This window comes from Pinus tabuliformis, chromosome 4_1 (assembly GCF_031772625.1).
Source record: "Pinus tabuliformis cultivar Carrire ecotype Pingquan chromosome 4_1, CPIR1, whole genome shotgun sequence".
Lineage (NCBI taxonomy): Eukaryota > Viridiplantae > Streptophyta > Pinopsida > Pinales > Pinaceae > Pinus > Pinus tabuliformis.
In genome coordinates, this window is record NC_142303.1 from 254,404,711 (window position 1) to 254,427,748 (window position 23,038).

The 23,038-nt window shown below is 34.6% G+C and overlaps 1 protein-coding gene across 30 annotated transcripts in view; it reads left to right on the forward strand.

Moving 5' to 3' along the window:
• Positions 1–131: 131 nt before the first annotated feature.
• LOC149175240 (uncharacterized) overlaps positions 132–23,038 on the forward strand; it is a 109,116-nt gene continuing 86,209 nt past the window's right edge. For 2 of the 30 annotated variants that reach the window (XR_016257969.1, XR_016257972.1), the window contains exons 1-2: positions 145–277; positions 4,032–4,616. Coding sequence is in view for 1 of the 30 variants with exons in the window: in XM_089419559.1 (XP_089275685.1) it covers positions 199–277; positions 4,032–4,180; positions 4,742–4,753 (240 nt within the window). In the remaining 29 variants the exon portion in view is untranslated. Of the gene's footprint in view, positions 5,919–23,038 lie in introns of those variants that run through there. The other 28 variants (XR_016257975.1, XR_016257977.1, XR_016257978.1 and 25 more) reach the window with 28 other exon arrangements.

Sequence of the window (23,038 nt, forward strand, 5' to 3'; positions counted from 1 at the left end):
AAGAATCCAATGCAGGCATTGCCTTCTTTTGCCTTTTCCAGCTGGTGTTTTGATCACCTTCGTCCATCTTTTTCCACCGCTTCATCTTCACCGTCCATTTACCCGCCACACCTATAAATTGACGAGTTCTGCATTTTGTGAAATCAGATTCATTCATTTCCTTCCCACCGTTCCTCCCTTTACAGGGATCGAAGGCAAATGCGATGGAAGGGGTTTCATCTATCTTTGGCGTCTTTGGCGTGGTTGCGTGCTGAGTTTAAAATAGCATTACTCGTTGGTAAATTTTTTTCTTCCCAGGGTACACAGTTGTACGGTTTTTCATCAGTGGTCATCTCTGTCCTTGCTTTTTCAACCCACCTTGTTTTTCTCTGGTGCTGTCTATCGTTAATTTCTGTACTTCTCTTGTTTCTACTATTATATATTCTAACACCTTAATTTCTACATCCGCTTATGTTGAGATGAACTGTGGATGCGATTGTGCATTGGGGGGATAGGTTTTCCATAGGTCTATGGAGATAGCAAGCGACGCATTTCAATTTGCTTATTCAGAAATTTAAGGCATTCTTTCAGGTACTTTTGTGAAGTTTCACTCAAGTGATTAGGTTAAAATATGTTTTTTCTGTTGTGGTTCAAGGATCAATATAAACCAGTGGAAGCGTTGTTCTGCAAGTAATTAGGTTAATTATATTTTCCTAGGAAGTGGGTTGTGTATGCATTATAACTATATGCGCATATGCTTTGTAAAAAAGCGGAACCTTTTAGTCGCTGACAACAGGAACGTATGATCTTATGCTTTTGGGTTTACCCTAAGGGGATCTGCTTGTGTTGGCCTATCTGGATGATAAGATCTAACGATGGGTGGCCGTCTACACTATTGGCTAGTGCACTTGAAAGTATTAGCTGAATCATTTCATTCTCTTCAATCTTAGAGATGGTAGGCCGCCGTCCACACCAATAGGCGCTATTGGTCCTTCTCATACTTGATTTGAGAGATGGTTGATCCTTGGGCTCTGCAGGCCTTTCCCGAAATTTGGAATTCGATCATGGGAAACGGATTGTTTCCTTCAACTTCTTCAAGAAGATTTAATTAGGGATCTGTTACAGGATCTACATATCCGGTTTGGTGTCGAATATTTTTTTTGTGTGTGTTATATTCATGTAATCAAGTCTATTTAGCATTACCCTTGTCTTTAATAATTGCTATGCCTGATTTGGTAAAGAATTGGTCCTTGGGCTGCAGGCTAAATATATTCCTCTACATTGATCATAGAAATCAGAGTATTCTCTTGAAATTTTATCAACAAACAGCCGTCTGACAAAATATCGCAGGTCTATAGATCTACAACTCTTTTTGAGCCTGTACTTTATAATCTTTGCATGACTTTAGTCCTCTTTTGAGTGTGTACTTTGTAGTGTTTGCTAGACTTTAGTCCGTCTACATATATTCTAGTGATATATTATGATTACTCCACAGTCTGCCGCCCTAGGCATAAATTTTGCAGGAAATTGGATGAAATGGCGGGTTTAGAAGGCATTTCGGGGTAGAAAAAAGCATCCAAGAGGTTTGCTGTTTAAGCTCTGATGTGTGGTTTTCAGATGGAGTTATATTTTCACGTTCTCTGTTTATTAGAGGTGCAAGTTATATGAGCCATTGATGTGAAACTAGAACAAGTGGATAAGCAGGGGCATAATACGTAAGGATCAGTCACTTTAATTGAACAAGTGTGTTTTCAATGTTAGTATGTGTTTTGGAGTGTTGGATAACTTGAGGATTAGTCCGTCTCTTGATATTTTGGTAATATTTATGATTACTCCGCAATCTGCAGCCCTAGGCATAAATTGTGCAGGATAGTGGATTGAAAGGTTAGAAGGCGTTTTTGGATCGAAAACATCATCCAAGAGATTTGCTATTAAGCTCTGAAGAGTGGTTTTTAGTTGTAGTTACCTCTGTTTGTTAGAGGTGCAAGGTCTGAACGATAAGCAGGGGCATAATACTTCTGGATTAGAAGTGTGTTTTCAATGTTTGAGGACTACTTTGGGTGCCTAGTCGCCATATTCTCCTTGGGAATAGTAAGGAGTTCAATCCCAAACCGGTGATTTTTTTCTTTTTTTTTTTTCCTTATTGGGTCTGTATCGTGAAGGTGTAATGGTTTTATGCTCTAATATATTTGAGACAAACGGTATTCTGTTTATATCTACAGGTTGTGCTGTAATGGTTCAGATGAAGTGACAAGGCAATATTTTATTGGGGTCTGCCAATGAATGGTTATTTTCTGAAAGCTCTCAAAAGCTTGCCTCTCAGGTACCTGAAAGCCTCTGGTTGTTCAGTAACTCAGTTTGCTTTGCTGTTTTAACTGCTATCATATTACCCAGTTAGAGATGCAAAATCATATTAGGTCGTATTAGACATATACTTCTCTATGTTAGAGGTGCAAGATCATAGTAGCCATTCATGTGAAAGTAAAACAAGATGATAAGCAGGGGCATAATACGTCTGGATCAGAGGTTTTCAATGATTGAGGACTGCTTTAGACGCGTAGTCGGCATATCCTCCTTGGGAATAGTAAGGATTACAATTACAAACAGGCCATTTTTGTATTTTCGTTTTGGGCCTGTATCTTTAAGGTGTAATGGCTTTTATGATCTAATACATTTGAAACAAGCGGTATTCTTTCTCTGACGAACCGGTACTGGATCAAGCTATATCTACAGGTTGTGCTGTAATGGTTCAGCCTTTTTAGTGGTAAAGCAAATATTTCATTGGATCGAAAACATCCAAGAGATTTGCTATTAGGCTCTGAAGAGTGGTTTTTAGTTGTAGTTACCTCTGTTTGTTAGAGGTGCAAGGTCATGTTAGCCATTGATGTGAAAGTAAAAGAAGAGGATAAGCAGGGGCATAATACGTCTGGATTATAAGTGTGTTTTCAATGTTTGAGGACTGCTTTGTGTGCCTAGTCGACATATTCTCCTTGGGAATAATAAGGTTCACAATACCAAACCTGTGGTTTATTTATTTATTTATATTTCTCCTTATTGGGTATCGTGAAGGTGTAATGGTTTTTATGGTCTTAATATATTTGAGACAAGCGGTATTCTGTCTATATGTACAGGTTGTGCTCTAATGGTTCAGATGAAGTGGCAAGTCACTATTTTATTGGGGTCTGCCAATGAATGGTTATTTTCTGAAAGCTCTCAGAAGCTCGTCTCTCAGGTACCTGAAAGCCTTTGGCTGTTCAGTAACTCAGTTTTCTTTGCTATTTTAACTGCTATCATGTTTAGCCAGTTAGAGGTGCAAAATCATATTAGATCGTATTAGACATACTTCTCTTTGTTAGAGGTGCGAGATCATATTATCCATTCATGTGAAAGTAGAACAAGAGGACAGGCAGGGGCATAATACGTCAGAGCTTTTCAATGATTGAGGATCGCTTTAGACGCTCAGTCGCCATATCCTCCTCGGGAATAGTAAGGATTACAATTACAAACAGGTCATTTTTGTTTTTTTCGTTTAGGGCCTGTACCTTGAAGGTGTAATGGTTTTTATGATCTAATATATTTGAGACAGGCGTTTTTTCTCTCTGACGAAAGTGTACTGGATCAAGCTATATCTACAGGTTATGCTGTAATGGTTCAGCCTTGTAGTGGCAAAGCAATATTTAATTGGATCGAAAACATCATCCAAGAGATTTGCCATTAAGCTCTGAAGAGTGGTTTTTAGTTGTAGTTACCTTTGTTTGTTAGAGGTGCAAGGTCATATTAGCCTTTCATGTGAAAGTAAAACAAGAGGATAAGCAGGGGAGTAATACGTCTGGATTATAAGTGTGTTTTTAATGTTTCGAGGACTGCTTTGACTGCCTAGTCGCCATATATTCTCCTTGGGAATAGGAAGGATAACAATCCCAAACCCGTGATTTTATTTCTTTTTTCTTTTTCTTTTTCTTTTTTTCCTTATTGGGCCTATATCGTGAAGGTGTAATGGTTTTTATGGTCTAATATATTTGAGACAAGAGGTATTCTGTCTATATCTACAGGTTGTGCTGTAATGGTTCAGATGAAGTGGCAAGGCAATATTTTATTGGGGTCTGCCAGTGAATGCTTATTTTCTGAAAGCTCTCACAAGCTTTTCTCTCAGGTACCTGAAGGCCTCTGGCTGTTCGGTTCTCAAAAGCTTTTCTCTCAGGTACCTGGAGGCCTCTGGCTGTTCGGTAACTCAGTTTTCTTTGCTGTTTTAACTGCTATCATGTTAGCCAGTTAGAGGTGCAAAATCATATTAGCAAAATCATATTAGATCGTATTAGACATATACTTCTTTTTGATAGAGGTGCAAGATCATATTATCCATTGATGTGAAAGTATAACAAGAGGATAAGCAGGGGCATAATACATCAGAGGTTTTCAATGATTGAGGACTTTCTCTCCTTGGGATTAGTAAGGATTACAGGTCATTTTTGTTTTTTTCGTTTTTATGATCTAATATATTTGAGACAAGCGGTATTCTCTCTGACGAAGGTGTACTGGATCAAGCTATGTCTACAGGTTGTGCTGTAATGGTTCAGCCTTGATGTGGCAAAACAATATTTCATTGGGGTCTGCCAGTGAATTACTAAGGATAACAGGTCATTTTTGTTTTTTTCGTTTTGGTCCTGCATCTTGAAGGTGTGATGGTTTTTATGATCTAATATATTTGAGACAAGCGGTATTCTCTCTGACGAAGGTGTACTGGATCAAGCTATGTCTACAGGTTGTGCTGTAATGGTTCAGCCTTGATGTGGCAAAACAATATTTCATTGGGGTCTGCCAGTGAATGTTTATTTTATGAAGGCTCCCAAAGGCTCTCTAACTCTTAACACCCTCATCGGATTGTTAGACACCATGATTATGTTACTTTTGTGTTTTAAGGTAACGACATATCACTTGTTCTGATTTTTCTCATTATATATTCATTTCTTTAAGCTTGCTTTAAAATCGTAGTCGGTTGAGTTGCCACAGTAGGGTTGTGGTCAACTTTTCCAGTTGTGGTTGAAAGTGATTGTTGTTTGGAGTGGTGCATTGGTCACTGTCTTCAATATTCTTCTCTCGTAAGTTTTTGACTGTATTATGTTCTTTTCACCTCCGACCTCCGATGTGCATTGAAACACTTGTCTGGTCTAGAATGGTTCTTCACTTCTCTAGATTGTCTCGTGGCTGTGTGGCAAGACTGCATTTTCAAGGGGGCTTTCTGAGCAAGATGGGTCTTCTCAAGCGAGCGTGTTCCAAGATAGGTTTCTGAGCTAGGTGAGTTATTCTCGAGCGAGCGTGTTCCAAGATAGGCTTCTGAGCTAGATGAGTTCTTCTCAAGCGAGCGTGTTCCAAGATGGGTTTCTAAGCAAGATGAGTTCTACGGTTCGTCATTTTTCCAAGCGAGCGTGTCAATTCTTGATTGCATATCTGCTTCTAATCAGCGGAGATGTCTGAACGAGTTCTTCTCAAGCGAGCGTGTCCCAAGATGGGTTTCAAAGCAAGATGAGTTCTACTACGTTTCGTCATTTTTCCAAGCGAGTGTGTGTCAATTCTTGATTGCCTATCTGCTTCAAATCAGTGGATATGTCTGAACGAGTTCTTCTCAAGCGAGCGGATATGTCTGAACGAGTTCTTCTGCTTCTTAACAGCGGGCCGCTTTCTATGAGTATTCCTGGATATAGTGACAATGACAGCGGATGCTCTTTCCTCTAATTGAGGTCTTCTATTTGTCAAGTGATATTCAGATTTCCTCATTTTATCATGGGGATGAATCAGATTTCCTCATTTTATCATGGGGATGAATCAGTTGGGATATCGGTTTATCTAAGAAGCATACTTGCCAACTGTTATCACCAAACCTTTGGAAGTTGTCTGTAAGTTGAAGCGTTTATATTCCTATTTACAGTCGTTCCTATTTATAGTTGAAGTGTGTATATTCCTATTTATAGTCGTTAGAAATAGAAGTTTGGATTTAATAATAGTAAAAATAAACATAGAAGTTTGGAGTTAATAATAATAAAAATAAAAATAGAAGTTTGGAGTTAATAATAATAAAAATAAAAATAGAAGTTTGGAGTTAATAATAATAAAAATAAAAATAGAAGTTTGGAGTTAATAATAAAAAAAATAAGAATGGTTGAGAGAACGATTAAGTTGGAGTTAATGATAATAATAATAAAAATGGTTGAGAGAACGATTAAGTTGGAGTTAATGATAATAATAATAAAAATAAAAATTTAATCGAAGAACGATTAAATGGTTGAGAAAACGATTTTTGAGTTAATAATAATAATAAAGTCCGAGTTAATAATAATGATTAATATGATAAAGTTTGAGTTAATAATATTATTGATAAAGTTTGAGTTGATAATAATAATAATAAAGTTTGAGTCAATATTATTGATATAAAGTTTTGAGTTGATAGTAATAATAATAAAAACAAAAATGGTTGAGAAAGGAGTTAATGGTTGAGAAAACGATCTAGGTTGCTAAAATTAACTTACCTAATTAAGTGGGAGTTAATAATAATAAAAATAAGATGGTTGAGAAAGGAATTAATGATATCTAAAGGAATTAATGGTTGAGAAAACGATCTAGGTTGAGTTAATAATAATAAAAATAAAATGGTTGAGAAAGGGTTAATGGTTTGAGAAAACGATCTAGGTTGGTAAAATTAAGTTACCTAATTAAGTTGGAGTTAATAATAATAAAAATAAAATGGTCGAGAAAACGATCGAGATTGGTAAAATTCGGAGTTGATTGGGAGAATGAACGATCAAAATACCTTTTGGGCATGAAAAGGGTGGGAATGGGAATTTATTTATAGCAAAGTGATATTTATGTTATTGTATTACGAGTCGGCATGAAAAGGGTGGGAATGGGAATTTATTTATAGCAAAGTGATATTTATGTTATTGTATTACGAGTCGAAAGTTATGGAGAAGCAAGTGATATCCATACATTAAATTATAGCAAAGTGATATCCATACATTTCGAGGATAGGAATTGGAATTTATTTATAGCAAAGTGATATTTATGTTATTGTATTACGAGTCGAAAGTTATGGAGAAGCAAGTGATATCCATACATTAAATTATAGCAAAGTGATATCCATACATTTCGAGGATAGGAATTTGTTTGAAAGTTGCGCATAACTATAAGTGACAGCCATGCATTCCATAACGTGATATTCCTAAATTTCCTAGGGTTGAAAAGTTATCCATAAGCGACGTCCATACTATTCCAACTTTTCCAAAGGTTGAAAAGTTATGCATAAGCAAGTGACATTCATACATTCCATAGCAAAGTGATATCCATACGTTGACATTCATACATTCCATATTATGCATAAGCAAGTGACATTCATACATTCCATAGCAAAGTGAAGTGAGATTCACACTTTTCCAAAGGTTGAAAAGTTATGCATAAGCGACATTCATACATTCCATAGCAAAGTGATGTCCATACGTTGACATTCATACATTCCATAGCAAAGTGAAGTGATATCCATGCGTTTCTTGTGGTTGCTCTTGAGATTTTCTGTTTATTAAATTTGGCAAAAATTTCATGTAGTGATAACAATAGGATTTGTTGCTATATTAGCTTCATTATTTTTGAGGAGTTAATACATCCTAAATTTGTTGTGAGAGAATTTAAGATTCAGTTTTATACTCCAGCTATAAGAAATGTAAGCCCGTAGAGGATAGGTGTGTAGAAAATAGGGTGCGTTGAGAGTATGTGTGAAGAATTAAATTGTTGTAATTTCCTATAAGATTGCCGATGCCTCTGTTTGGTAGATGTAGCCCAGATTGGTTGGGTGAACAACGTTAAATCTTTGTGTTATGTTTTTTATGATTTTGTATGCGCTGTGTATGCTTTTTTTCATTTCCGCTGCGCATTGTTTGCTCCAACAATTGGTATCAAAGCATGTTGTGGAGCTGGTACGTGTGACAGAGACGTTACGGAAGGAGGAAGGTCGAGTTTTTTTATTGGCGGTTTTGGCACAAACAGTCGCGCCAATTTTTGAATTAAAGTGTTGGAGCAAACAATGCGCAACGAAAATTTAAAAGGCATACACAGCACATACAAAATCATAAAAACATAACACAAAGATTTAACGTGGTTCACCCAACTAATTTGGGCTACATCCACCAAACAAGGCATCGGCAATCTTATTATTCAACAAGAGATTACAACAATTTAATTTTTCACACCAACTCTCAGCTCACCCTATTTTCTACATACATCTCCTCTACGGACTTACGAGATGGTATGTGTGACAGAGACACTATGGAAGGAGGAAGGTCGAGTTTTTTTGTTGGCGCAGTTTTGGCATAAACAGTGGCGCCAATTTTTGAACTGAAGTGTTGGAGCAAACAATGCGCAACGGAAATTTAAAAGGCATACACATCACATACAAAATCATAAAAACATAACACAAAGATTTAATGTGGTTCACACAACCAATCTGGGATACATCCACCAAACAGAGGCATCGGCAATCTTATTATTCAACAGGAGATTACAACAATTTAATTTTTCACACCTACTCTCAGCTCACCCTATTTTCTATATACATCTCCTCTACGGACTTACATTTCCTTTATAGCTGGAGTATAAAATTGAATCATAAATTCTCTAACAACAAATATAGGACGCATTAACTCCTCCTCAACAATAATGGAGCTAATATAGCGATTAACCTATTGTTGTCACTTACATGAGATTTTTGCCAAATTTAATAAAACTAGAACTCTTTCTTGCCCAGCGGATAAAACTACTGGGACAGTCTCACAGACTTCCACTTTCACTGGCACAGCGGATAAAATGACTTCACTTTGACAACAATTAGCCTGATACCCTGTTCATTTATTATTTTATCTTTTTTGCAAGCTAAGAAAAGCCAGACACCAACGTAGCTTCTCTAACAAAATTGATTTCGTGAACATGTTTGCACAGTGTTCCTTGTATGCACTTTTTCAAGAGAGACTCCCTTTTCAGTGATAACCTGTCTTACAAAATGGGACTTGATAGGTATATGCTTTGATTTACTATGATAGGCCAGATTCTTAGCCAAATGAATTGCATTTTGACTATCACAAAATCACTTGATGTTGTTCTGCAACCTACCAAACTCACCAAACAAACCTTTCAACCAAATCGCCTCTTTGCAAGCATGTGAAGCAGCGATGTATTTTGCTTCAGTAGTGGATAAAGCAACAATATTTTGTAGCTTTGACATTCAGCGAATAGCTCCACCGGCAAGAGTAAAGACATCTTGAAGTTGACATTCTCTTATCCAAATCCCCTGCAAAATCGGAATCAACATATCCGCAAACAAATTCACTACTCCTCTTATAAGTGATACAATAAGCACTTGTGCCTTTCAAATACCGAAGCACCCATTTCATTGCTGACTAGTGTTCTTTTCCTGGATTTGCCATATACTTGCTGACAACCCCAATTGCATGTGAAATATCTGGTCGAGTACAAACCATCACATACATCAAACAACCTACTACATTGGCATATGGAATTCGAGACATATATTCCATTTCTTCATTTGTATTAGGACATAAATTAGAAGAAAGTTTAAAATGGGAAGCTAAAGGGACTGAAACAAGCTTCACATTGTTCATACCAAAGCTCAAGAGTATCTTCTCAATATACTTCTGTTGTGATAGCCACAGCTTACCATTCCTTTTGTCTCTGAAAATCTCCATGTCCAAAATTTGTCTTGCTGCTCCTAGATTTTTCATATCAAATGTCATAGCCATCTGAGCCTTTAACTTGTTGATCTCTACTATGCTTTTGCTTGCTAAAAGCATATCGTCAACATACAACACTAAGATAATGAACATGCCATTACTTAATTTCTTAAAGTAAACACAATGATCATATTCACTTATTATATAATTTTGACTCATCATGAAAGAATCAAATTTCTTGTACCATTGTCGAGGTGACTGCTTCAGACCATACAATGATTTCTTTAGCCTGCAGACAAATTTCTTGTTGCGATTTTGAACAAACCCTTCCAATTGTTCCATGTAAATTTCTTCATCTAAATCTCCATGTAAAACGCAGTTTTAATTCGAATATTAGCATTTTTACATGGAGATTTAGATGAGAAGATTTACATGGAACAATTGGAAGGGTTTGTTCAAAATCGCAACAAGAAATTTGTCTCCAGGCTCAAGAAATCATTGTATGGTCTAAAGCAATCGCCTCGACAATGGTACAAGAAATTTGATTCTTTCATGATGAGTCAAAATTATATAAGAAGTGAATATGATCATTGTGTTTACTTTAAGAAATTAAGTAATGGCATGTTCATTATCTTAGTGTTGTATGTTGACGATATGCTTTTAGCAAGCAAAAGCATAGTAGAGATCAACAAGTTAAAGGCTCAGATGGCTATGACATTTGATATGAAAGATCTAGGAGCAGCAAGACAAATTTTGGACAAGGGGATTTTCAGAGACAAGCAATGGTAAGCTGTGGCTATCACAACAGAAGTATATTGAGAAGATACTCTTGAGCTTTGGTATGAACAATGTGAAGCCTGTTTCAGTCCCTTTAGCTTCTCATTTTAAGCTTTCTTCTAATTTATGCCCTAATACAAATGAAGAAAAGGAATATATGTTTCGAATTCCATATGCCAATGTAGTAGGTTGTTTGATGTATGCGATGGTTTGTACTCGACTAGATATTTCACATGCAGTGGGGGTTGTCAGCAGGTATATGGCAAATCCAGGAAAAGAACACTGGTCAGCAGTAAAATGGGTGCTTCAGTATTTGAGAGGCACAAGTGATTATTGTATCACTTATAACAGGAATAGTGAATTGTTTGCGGATATGTTGATTCCAATTTTGCAGGTGATTTGGATAAGAGAAGGTCAACTTCAGGGTATGTCTTTAACTCTTGCAGGTGGAGCTATTAGCTGGATGTCAAAGCTACAGAATATTGTTGCTTTATCCACTACTGAAGCAGAATACATAGCTGCTTCACATACTTGCAAAGAAGCGGTTTGGTTGAAAGGTTTGTTTGGTAGGTTGCAGGACAACATCAAGTTATTTTGTGATAGTCAAAGTGCAATTCATTTGGCTAAGAATCCGGCCTATCATAGTAAATCAAAGCATATACCTATCAAGTACCATTTTGTAAGACATGTTATCACTGAAAGGGGAGTCTCTCTTGAAAAAGTGCATACGAAGGAAAACTGTGCATATATGTTCACGAAACCAGTTTTGTTAGAGAAGCTACGATGGTGTCTGGCTTCTCTTGGCTTGCAAAAAAGATAAAATAATAAATGAACAGGGTATCAGGGTAATTGTTGTCAAGGTGGAAACTGAGAAGGAACTTGTTGAGGTGAAGGTATGATTGAATGTGCTTATGAAGTTGCTACAATAAGATGAGGAGAATTAGAAAAGTGAGTGGAATATGAAGAAAAGGGGAAAATGGCTTATTGAGAAGTTATTTGCAATAAAGTTTATATGAAAACAAAGGCACAAGTTGAAGGAATAAAACTTGAGCAAGGAGAAAATCTTAGCAAGGATGGTGATAATGTTGATGAAGATGAGGCTAAGTAGCCTTCTTTTTAAAACTTAATGTTTTGTGTGTGATTGTAGGTTTTGATATAGGTGAAGAACAACCATTTGAATTTGTCATGAAGATAGAGGAAATCGGGGGAGAATAACAACCAAAAGTAGGAAACGATTTTCAGTTCTCAAGCTAATTTTGTGTATGCAGGTAGTAGAAAATTGAGGATGGACAACTTCCAAAAGTTGTTTATAAAGAAAGATGCAACAAAACAAAATGTTGAAGAATTTATTGATAACCTAGAAACATGGTTTAATCAACACATTGAAATAGGACAAAAAGTGTTTAGGAACAACTCTACAAGTAAATGAACGTAGGGGTAAATGTAAGGTACATTGGTTTGGTTTTATACTCTTATTTTGATTGTTCTCGTAGTTGAAAAAGCTATATTTGAAATAGTGAATAAAAGTGACATGCGAAGTTGAAAGGTGAGCAACAAGAAGTGCAAGTATGGAATCATGGTGAAGTTTTAGAAGCATAGATGTAGAAGGACAACAACATGACGAGACAAATGATGATCAACAATAGTGAAAAGTATGGGATTTGGGAGGATTTGAAAAATGATAACACATGATTAGGAGGTCATGAAATGTTTCTACCTTGGAAGTTTGATGCAAGGGAATTAGATCTTCCAAGTCGTTAATTCATCGATGAGAAAAATATTTAAAAGGGGGTCTTGACATTTGAGAATACTTCAAATGATTTTATGTAAATAAATTGTATTTTCTAAGTTGATATATTTTATAAGTTTTAAAACTAGATGCTTAAAAACTATGGCAGGGAGATTTTTTCTCCAAGGCAAAAACAAATCTACCTTGAAAAACATGAAATATTATAGGGATAAATTGAATGACTTCAAAATTTAGAAAAAAATGATTTATGGAGTGATTTTAGAGTTTAGGAAAATTTGATTTATGGACTTCTTTTACCATTTAGAAAACTATTGCATTTCTTAATTCTATTTGTTATAAGTTTACAGATAATGAAAACTAATAGCCAAATGATTGTAAACTCATACTTGTATAAGTTTAGTTAATGAAATGAAGTTTCATACCTTTTTGTGTATGAAGTTTGTGTATGGAGTGCTTAGGGATTCTTAAAATTTGGAATTGGTAGAATTAAGTGCTTATGTGTGTGAATCGGGCAACAAAAACCCTTGTTGAAGATTTAGTGAAACTAAATTTGCTACGTGTTAAATGGTGTAGACTTGTATTATTTTATGAAGAATAATTATTCAATGTGCTTAATGGAAAGAAAGATAATGGGTGCTCATGAATTATATTTTTGTATTGAGTGGGCATGGTGAATTCTCAAGGAAATGTTATGAAATGAATGAAAATGTACACGTGTATGGAGTGGATTCATGAAATTGGTGTTAGGATAGATTTGGTGTAGATTTTTATGATTTTTTTTTTTTTTTTTTCATTTACAAGTAACAAAGGAATACATCTTAAAACAAGACAAAAATATATCACTATTTTAAGAGAGGTTGATAGGATTGTTAAGTTGTGATAATTTCAAAGAGATGTACATTTGAATTCAGCCTCCCAATATTATTAGCCTTTCAAGGGAGAATATATCACTATTTAATAAAAAATTAAAGTGGAATCTCAACTCATTAATTGATTAACTTTGTAGTGTTAATATGAAAATATCAAATTGGGAAAAAGTTGAAACAGCTTTTTAGGTGATTTTTTCCAAATTTCAATGTGAAGTTAGAAATATTTATGGTTGTGGCCCAAATTGTAATGTGATTGTAATAAATCGATGTATATGCAGTTATATAACTTCTTAAGAAGTGTTGGTTAGATCATTATAAATATCCATATATGAAGTTATATAACTTCTCATAAAATATTGGGTAGATCATTTTTAAGAATGAGTTTTGTTTGCTAGAGGAAATTGTCAGGAAAGGGATTTTTGCTTGGCCTATATTGTGACCTCGATTAGCGCCTTTGCAGATGGAGACATCTTCTTGCATGGCCAGTGCGCGACCAACAACTCTCACACACCTATACTACTAAGCCCCACTCTCGCCTTCCAGCGAGATTAAGAAAAGACAAACGACAATGTATTAAGAATAAAATATGTACTTATGACCAATATAACTTATATAACCCATATTCTGACACTGTGCCTACTGGGCACCACCATATAAGAATATATATGATGCACGGTGGGGGTGAATGCAATCTTAGTTATTGTTAGTATGGGTGAACGTGTATAGTTAATATATATATGAAATCACCAAAAATTATGTGAGTTTGCAAAAAACAAAATAATTGTTTTGTCATTCGAAAGAAAAACTAAAATAGATAACCATCTTGAAAACCACAACAAAGAGTAACCACACATTTTTGGGTATAAGATAATTAATTCCTCTCTAATTTGCAAAATTGCATGGTGGAGATCTTTTTAAAACTAAAAGAGGGGATACTTGTATTCTTATACATACAAGTGTCTCATTAATAATACAAGTGGAAGAGTAATATGATTTTATCAAGACTTGACTATCTACTTTAAGGACGTCATTTATATGCATGTGAGACTATAAATGTATAATGATAAGTCTTGAAAGTTAAATTTCAAAATATCTCCAGAAGCTTCATTATTGTAACAAGCCTTACACCTCGATGAAAAGAACAATTGAAGAGAACTGACCTCTCTTAAATTAGGATTTACTTGGGATTTACCAAATGAGAAATTAAAAAAAAAAGAATGTTGGGTCAAATTTGAAAATAACCTTGGGATTCAATTAATTAACCATAATTGAGAATCGACTAATTTGCTACGTTGCGATAGAGGGCTTTCAAGGCATTATCTTCGTTCGCTAGTCGACACATGGAAGAATTCATCACGGAGAGACAACACAAACTTGGATAATCCAAACAATTGAGAGTGTGCGTTGTTATTTCGGTAACCAATTGCTCCATCATTGATGCTCTTGGAGGGAGCTGTGATAATGTCTCAACTAACTCGCCGTTAATCAAATTGGTGGTAAAATTTTGTGATAATGTCTTAACCAACTCGCCGTTAACCAAATTGGTGGTAAAATTGTGTAATTCTGGCCTTGAATAACTGGTTCTACATACAGTTTATCAGAAAGTTAGGATGACCACATCCACGTTTTTCTACACTGAAAGGATACGTTATATTCATACTCCCACATGTATTAGCATTTTTGCAAGACTGGTATTGCACGTCCAAGCATATCCAAGCATAAGTAGCAGTAGAATAGAGTGGCACATCAGGTAATAAGGATAACAAAGAATGATCCCATGTTCGTACCCCTTTCATAGCCATGAAATTGATTCAAAGTTAGTATATTTAGTATAGAATGATGATTTCGTAATGTGGAGGTCGTCACATTAAACCACCTAACCATTTTAAAGGTTTGTAATTAATGTCCTGCACTTAAATGGGACAAGACTAATTGTTACTCCCAAATGAGAATTCACACATGCCTCCCATCCCTTACCATTATATCTAATTACCAAACCTTAAATTTCCATATAAATTTTCATATTTTTCTTAACTTAAAAAAATGATTTTGAATAATACTTTTTACACAGACTTTTGTTCCTCTGCAAGGTTGCACTAGGCAGATTTAGCTAATCAAATCCTTCCATTTTTGTTTACCTTCATCAAGTGATATTTTACCACATGGCACTGTCCCTTTCCAAATCGCAACCTTTCATTTTTCAGTCGGCAGAGCAGGCAACCACTGTCGTCCACAAAAAGCAGGGGTGATGAGCCCAAGTTTACCATTGGATTTCTGGTTATTTCGACTTTAGAGAATTGATGTTTTGCATCCTCCTACTAATTAAGGAAATGGAGTAGTTTTACAACATGGCCATATTCGAATAATTCGTGTAACAAGAACAACTTGTTGAGATCATTTTGTGAGAAATAAGGTGAGAGAACACATTTATTTGAACATTTCTTTCTGGAATTTGCAGGTGGTGCAAGCATTCTCTGCCTTCGAAACTTGGCTCATTCTTTGCAAAACAATTCCACACAATTTTTTTGTTATATCGGTTTTTCCCTTTTCCTTTGAATTCATTAATCTTAAGGAATATGGTTGTTTACCTTCCCATTTTTGTATCGAAGAATAATATAATTAGTGACTAGTAGTAGGAGGAGGTTCCTAATTTGTGTAGGACTCTAGGCTTAGGGCACGTGCCTCCAACTTGGAGATAGGAGGTTTGCTCAACCATGTTGTCAAAAGCATTTGTTATCGTCTTAGGTGGATACAAGAAGGTATTCAATTGAATTTTTTCCAAGACTATCTCAAATCATCGGTTCAACACTAATCTCGAGCTTTGCTTATAGTGCATTGTCTTAGCTTGAGCTTAAGTATTTTATTTTGTGGTTTCCTTTCCCATTGGTTATTATGTTTTTGTTTAAGTGTATTTTCAATTTTTGTGACCTTTTTCAACAAGAAATTCTATCTCTTGGTACTGCACTCAAGTTTAGATCCCCTCTTCATTCACAACTTGTTTTTATTAAGTTTGGCTTGAGGAGGGTCTTTTTTGGGTCATATCCTGTCATCCTTCTGGTTTTGTTTATTGTATTAGGGTTCTTCCCGGTTGATCAATTTCTTCCCCCTTTCCCATATTCTTGGTCAAGCCACCCCTGTTCATTGTTACTTCATCAATGCAATGTTAATAGTATAAGCATCACCAAATTAATATCAAACTAAACTAGAGAACTATCACCAAGATACTCATGCATAGCTCTCCCTGATATCATACAATACTGATAATGTGGACTTGATAATCATCCCATGAGGTCATGTACCTGCAATGATTGTTAGAAGTATGCTTTAAGAACATTGGATTGTAGTAGCTTCAATCTTCCCAATGTATGTAACTGATGTTCCTTCTTCCTCCAAATCTTCTTGCAATTTCTAATCATGTGTCAGATACATAGGGAAGATTGACCCTACTACAGTCCATTGTTCTTAAAGCATACTTCTAACAGTCATTGCAGGTACATGACCTCATGAAGAGCATGCGATGATTATCAGGTCCACAAGATCAGTGGTGTATGATATCAGGGGGAGCTATGCATGAGTATCTTAGTGATAGTTCTCTAGTTTGGTTTGATATTCATTTGGTGATGCTTACACTGCTGACATTGCATTTCTGAAGTAACAGTGAATAAGAATAGGTAGGGTATGTTCAGAGGGCGCTGATGTGATGAGAAATTCAACGTTTTACTTTCTGTATGTGGATCACCCCACCAGACAGATTTGTCGTTGAATGATACCTATTTAATTCAAATAAAAAAAGTGGTCTTTTGAAATGTGAGTTAATTGATCAATTTGATGAATATGTGTTTAATATGTACCCCTCACCAGTAGAGTAGACAGAGTTCAACGCCAAGATTTTGAACCCCCTGGGTTCATTTGCAGGCTTGAATCAAATTCTTATGAATTCAACTTAATAAGATATATACTCCTTAGATTCCTATGGGTTATTTAATTCTTTTTATCAGCGATAGGATTTAATAGATCTGAAAACTTATTTCATTAAATTGTTCATGATGAGTAGAAATGGACGCAAGGCTTGTGGGAAGATGAAGAGGGAAAGAAACAAATGTTAGCAATGGTAGTGTATATAATGGTGATCTTGAAGTGGAATCTAAAGTGAAAACATGAACGGAAGTAACCTCGATCTCCCTTGGGATTCAAAAAAACTCCAGACGAGTATCCTCAAGGCATCAGTTAGCAAAAGATAGGTTAACATTGTCAAAGCTCACTTTTCTTGGCGGGAGAATTTCCAGAACCAAGGATGCTAAATTTGGAGACAAAAAGGCATCTAAAGTCCAATTCTCTCTAACATCCGATGTAGGGGTTGCTTCATCTGAACCTAAGCTTGAAGTAGAGGTAACTCAAATGATTTTGACTTTATGCATAGAGGATAACTCGTAAGAGTGGCCATGCTATTCAAAAAAGGGATATACTTCAGAAACTTGACGGTTGTGCATCTATAACATTTTTGTTTCTATTGAGTGTTGCTCTTAATACTTGAAAGGTCAAAAAACTGCAGAAATCTAGCCATGTTTTTAATTATTGGGCAATTACCTTGTTCTCCTCCCAATCTTTCTTTTATGAGTGAGATATTGCATGGATTTTGATCCAAAATAATCTTGTTGAAGAAACTCTAAATGCAATGGTGTTTTTTTTAATGTTCTTTGTTGCGAGTACAGGATGGCATTTGGGAGAAAAGCATGAGATGTTCTACCCATTGGAGAGTAAGCTTTAGAAATCTGTATGAAGTCATATGTGAGGATGAGGAGAAAGGTCTTGAGGATACTGAATTAGAGAATGACTTCACAATGCATAAGGCAAAATTAGCAGAAAGCAGGTATACTTTATGCTTTATCGATCACAATCCATGCTTGTATTTCTAAACAAATAAATGTCTAAGTGGATTTTTTTATGAAGTAATGCAAGGTTGCAATTTATAGCTGCAACAAACAATTGCTAAATAAATTGGCTATTCCTTTGTAATGCAGCTCTCCAATACAAATATCCTCATCGATGGCAGAAAGTGAAGAGGATGTTAGCCAAAGCTATCTGGTTCATTCATCTGGTAAATCCACTCCTCGAAGAAGGCCTCCAAAGGATTTTTTATGTCCCATAAGAGGTCAGCTTTTCAAAGACCTAGCCACCTTGGAGACAGGCCAAACATATGAGTGTCAGACAATTTAGGAATCGCTAGATTGAGATTCTAGTTTTTATTTGTTTTATTAAATAGTGATATATAATTATTTCATATCGGCCTCTCTTAAAACCTCTATAATTATTTTTAAAAATATGTTTTATTCAACTATATATATATATATATAGAGAGAGAGAGAGAGAGAGAGAGATTGTTTTTCATCCATCTTGATGCATTCCGAGTGGAAAAAGTAGAGGAATTAGCTCACGAGATTGTTTTTATAGGCGAGACCTAGTTTGGCATCAAGGTTTGAAACCTTTCGGGAGTGTTTTGAGGGATCAAAAGAGATTTTTGGGGGTAAAAATTTACCACTTTAGCGCCACATATTTTCATGCTATTTTACACAAAGATATTTCCAATGGTGTAAGAAGTACGTCAGTCAGAGTCCATACGCTGCCACTTAGAAGTTGACCTCCTTGTTTTCACCACCATGGTTCAAGAGGATGTTGCGTCAGCCCCCATTATTCATGGAAAAGGGGATAGCCACATGATTGTGACGTAAAAGACTTGGAAGAGTCTATATTGTAACTCTGGTTAAGAGTTGATGTAGTCACATTTAACCACTAGTAGGGTATTGAGATGTGTTATAATCGAACCACTAGGAGGAAGAAGTATTCCATTCTTTTGAGTGCATTTGCTCCATAGCTAAGCAAAAATAGCCAAGAGGGATAGGAGATATATTTCACAGAGGATTTGTGCACCGGATCAACGCACATGCCGCAAGGCATACTTGTTTGTACCTATAGCCATATTTCCAGACAAAGAAAGAAAGTGAAGCAACTTCACCTTCCAACTTGGTTTTGTCCCAAAAGGATTTCCCAGAGCATATCTTATGTTTTATGTGTGTATGTGTAAACTTTTATTTTTCCGTTCTCTATTTTTTGCATAATTTCTTTTTGCATGCATGTACTAATTACAGTGAAATCTACAGATCTAAAAATTTAATAACTGTAATAATGTAGAATATCAAACTTTTAATATAATATTATTAGATATATTGTGACAAATTGTCCAGTGAAATATTCACGATAGTTTATAGATCATATATATATATATGAGGTTATTAAGATAAATAGTATAAGAAATTTTCAATTTAACTAATTTCAATTTTTATTTAAATTAATACTTTCTAATTGGTTTAGAAAGGTGAATAAGATCCTTGAGAAAAGCTTTTGCCATTATTTTGCAAATGATATCCTATTATGTTTAATCATAGTACCCATTGAATTATCCCAATTTTTTAAAGTATAATACAATTATGACTTTGAAAAAATCATTTTTAATTTATTATAACCTAAATAAATTAATTAACATACTTTATTGAGTGTAGGTAATTTAAAGTACAAAGAAAAATATTCAATTAATACGTGCACATTTACATTAATAAATGTAATTGATATTAAACTAACTATTAAATATATAGTCTATTGATTATCCAACTTCATTTTAAAATAAAACGCACTTGATACAATGGAATCTAGCACAATCAATAATACACACCTTTTGCTTTCAACAACACAATGTCTTCATTCTAAAAATGAATAGATACTTCCAAAAAGTATTCCTACTATAAACGATGGGTTTCGTCACTTCACGATTAAATTAGCCTTATTAGTTTGTAAACTTCTCATATGCAAACCCTATTTAAGAAAAATAATCTCTACGTCATAAATTCTATATAAATATAATTTATAAACTTATATGTAATTCCTCTTTAAGAAAAATAATCTCTACGAACAGGAAAAACACTTACCACACAATACATAGGTACAAACCATGATACATGACTCATGTCCACGGACCTATTTCCGCTATAAGAGAAAGTCAACCAGATAAAATGTTGCTTAAACAATTTAGTAGTCCCCAAAACTGGTAAGAAATTATTTTTTCCATAATATGATGGCATCAAGTGATTCTGTTGAGCGTAACATTTTATTCATTGAATATGTAATATTTTACGTATCAAAGCAATAGTGTCATTGAATTTTATGAGCTTATAAATAGTGTTATTGAATTTTATGAGTTTATTTTATAACAATGGTATTAAATTTTGTTGAAAGGCTTCTCAAATTTTTTTCAACTATTTTTTTTTGAGTAACTAATTTAATTATTTGTGTAAAAAATGAGTTTATATTTTTAGACTCTTTCATATAAATTGTCTTAAAGTCTCTCCTCAACATTTGTAGTTTTGTTGTTTTCACTTTTGCTATGTCTTAGTAGGATATATGGAGGGTGTTCCATGCTTGCTTGGACTTTATCGCTGCTGCAATCCTTGGGAAAATACTTTCATGAATAGCTTGAAAGATGTAGAAGATGTATTTTGAATCCTCCTTCTTGTTGTCTCTCAACAAATCCTTTTCTGCTTGTGACAAGACATTGTATGATGCCGCATTTGTTGGTTCTTGAAAACCATTCTCCACCAAATCCCAAATATCTTGGGAAGAAAACAAAACCTTCATTGCTATAGCCCAATAATCATAAATTTCCCCATTAAATTGAGGTATCTGAGGATTAGTCAAGCACAATTCTCTCTGTTGGTAAATAGGGGAGATCAAGTTGCAACTAAAATGGAGCTAAAAATACAACAATTTAACGCACAGGTAAAACACTAAAATTTGGGAGTGAAAAAATAAAACTTTGGATTATAATTCTAATACAAGAAATACATTCATATGGAGGTTTGCGGCTCTTGCGGCTCCTTCATCCAGTAAAACAAAATAAAACTTTGGATTATAATTTAAATACAAGAAATACATTTATATGGAGGTTTGCGGCTCTTGCGGCTCCTTCATCCAGTAAAACAAGAATTCTTACTACAATTTAAAACAATAATTTTTACTGCAATTTACATTCACCACATACCAGTAAAACAAGAATTCTTACTGCAATTTACATTCACCACAGATTAACTCTTTGTAAAACCCCACCAAGAGTTGGAGAGTAACTCTATGTAAAACCCCATAATTAGTGCGATTTACATTCACCTCACATTACCTCTTTGTAAAACACCACCAAGAGTTGCAGATTAACTCTCTGTAAAACCCCATACCTCTTGGTTTTCAGGCGTCCACTAAAATTTGCTCCACGATTTTCTTTTCTTGACCTCTCAGGGCGTCCACTAAAATTTGCTCCACTATTTTCTTCTCTTGACTTCTCAGACTTAACTTTGGATTATAATTCTAATACAAGAAATACATTCATATGGAGTTTGCACTCCTTCATCCAATAATTCTCTTGACCTCTTAGACTTAACTTTAGATTATAATTCTAATACAAAAAATACATTCATATGGAGTTTGCGGCTCCTTCATCCATTAAAACAAGAATTCTTACTACGATTTACATTCACCAGGAGTGGGTGATTAACTTTATGTAAAACGTTTGTTTTCACGCGTCCATTAAAATTTTGTCCACGATTTTTTCCTCTTAACCTCTCATACTTACATCTGCTCAACTAAACTAATAACTTTCACATTTATATTCAAACATATTTTTGAACGCATTAATTCACGACTAAACAAAACATTAAGAGAAAGGATGGGTGGTTTTACAGAAAATGTTTTTGTATGTTGCGGAATAAATGTTTGACCATACTTATTTTGCCAACCCTTCATTAGATGTTCATTTGTTCTTAAATGCTTGATGTCTGTTGCGGATTAGATAATTTGTACTCATGTTCAGAATTTCATTTAATCTGTCCTTCAACGTGCAAACAAGGATAATTTGTACTCCTGCTCAGAATGTGTCCTTCAGCATGCAAACAAAATGCAAACAAGGATAATTTGTACTCCTGCTCAGAATGTGTCCTTCAGCATGCAAACAAAATCCGCAACCTATAGTTTAAAGTGTTCCATACTTATGGCTATTATTAGTTTAATAACTACGATAGTTGAGATTAATTTTTCCAACAAAGTAAATTTAAAAATATGATAATGAAAACACAACTTTCAAACTTAAATTTTAGTGACAATAAGAAAAAATTACCTGGTAACCAAATAAAACCGAATCTCACTAATGATGATAACGTTTTTGGATAAATTGTTTTTTTTAATTGATACAAAAGTATTCAATAATAAAAAGATGCGTGTTGAGAGATAACATAGACACAATTGGAACCCCATTAAAGCTTACAATTTTTTTTGAGAAAATTTTGTTTTCTCTACCCCTGACTTGACTTAAAAAATACACATGGACATAACAATCTAGCTTACGATTAGTTACTAGATGAATTGAATGGCTCTGAATTTGGATGCATTTAGGTTTATAAAAATGTGTGTATTTAGGTTTATAAAAATGTGCGTAGAGAGATAACATAGACACAACTGGAACCACATTAAAGCTTTACAATTTTTTTTGAAAACTTTGTAGAGACGGTTGTAGCGTTCTCTACACCTGACTTGACTAAAAAAAACACATGGACATAACAATCCAGCTTACGATTAGTTACTAGATGAATTGAATGGGTCTGAATTTGGATGCATTTAGGTTTTTGTAGCCAAGTGGTAAAAGGTTGGATAAGTGGTGATATTCATATTTATTTTAATTAAAATTTTCAAGTGGATTGTTTAAGAATCTTATCACTGATTCTGAAATCAATACGAGCCATCGAATTATTCATATTATATGAATATTTTTTTTAGATATTTTGTATAGGTTAAATTTCATTGTCCATTTAATTTTTTTACACAAATACATTAAAAAGATGTCC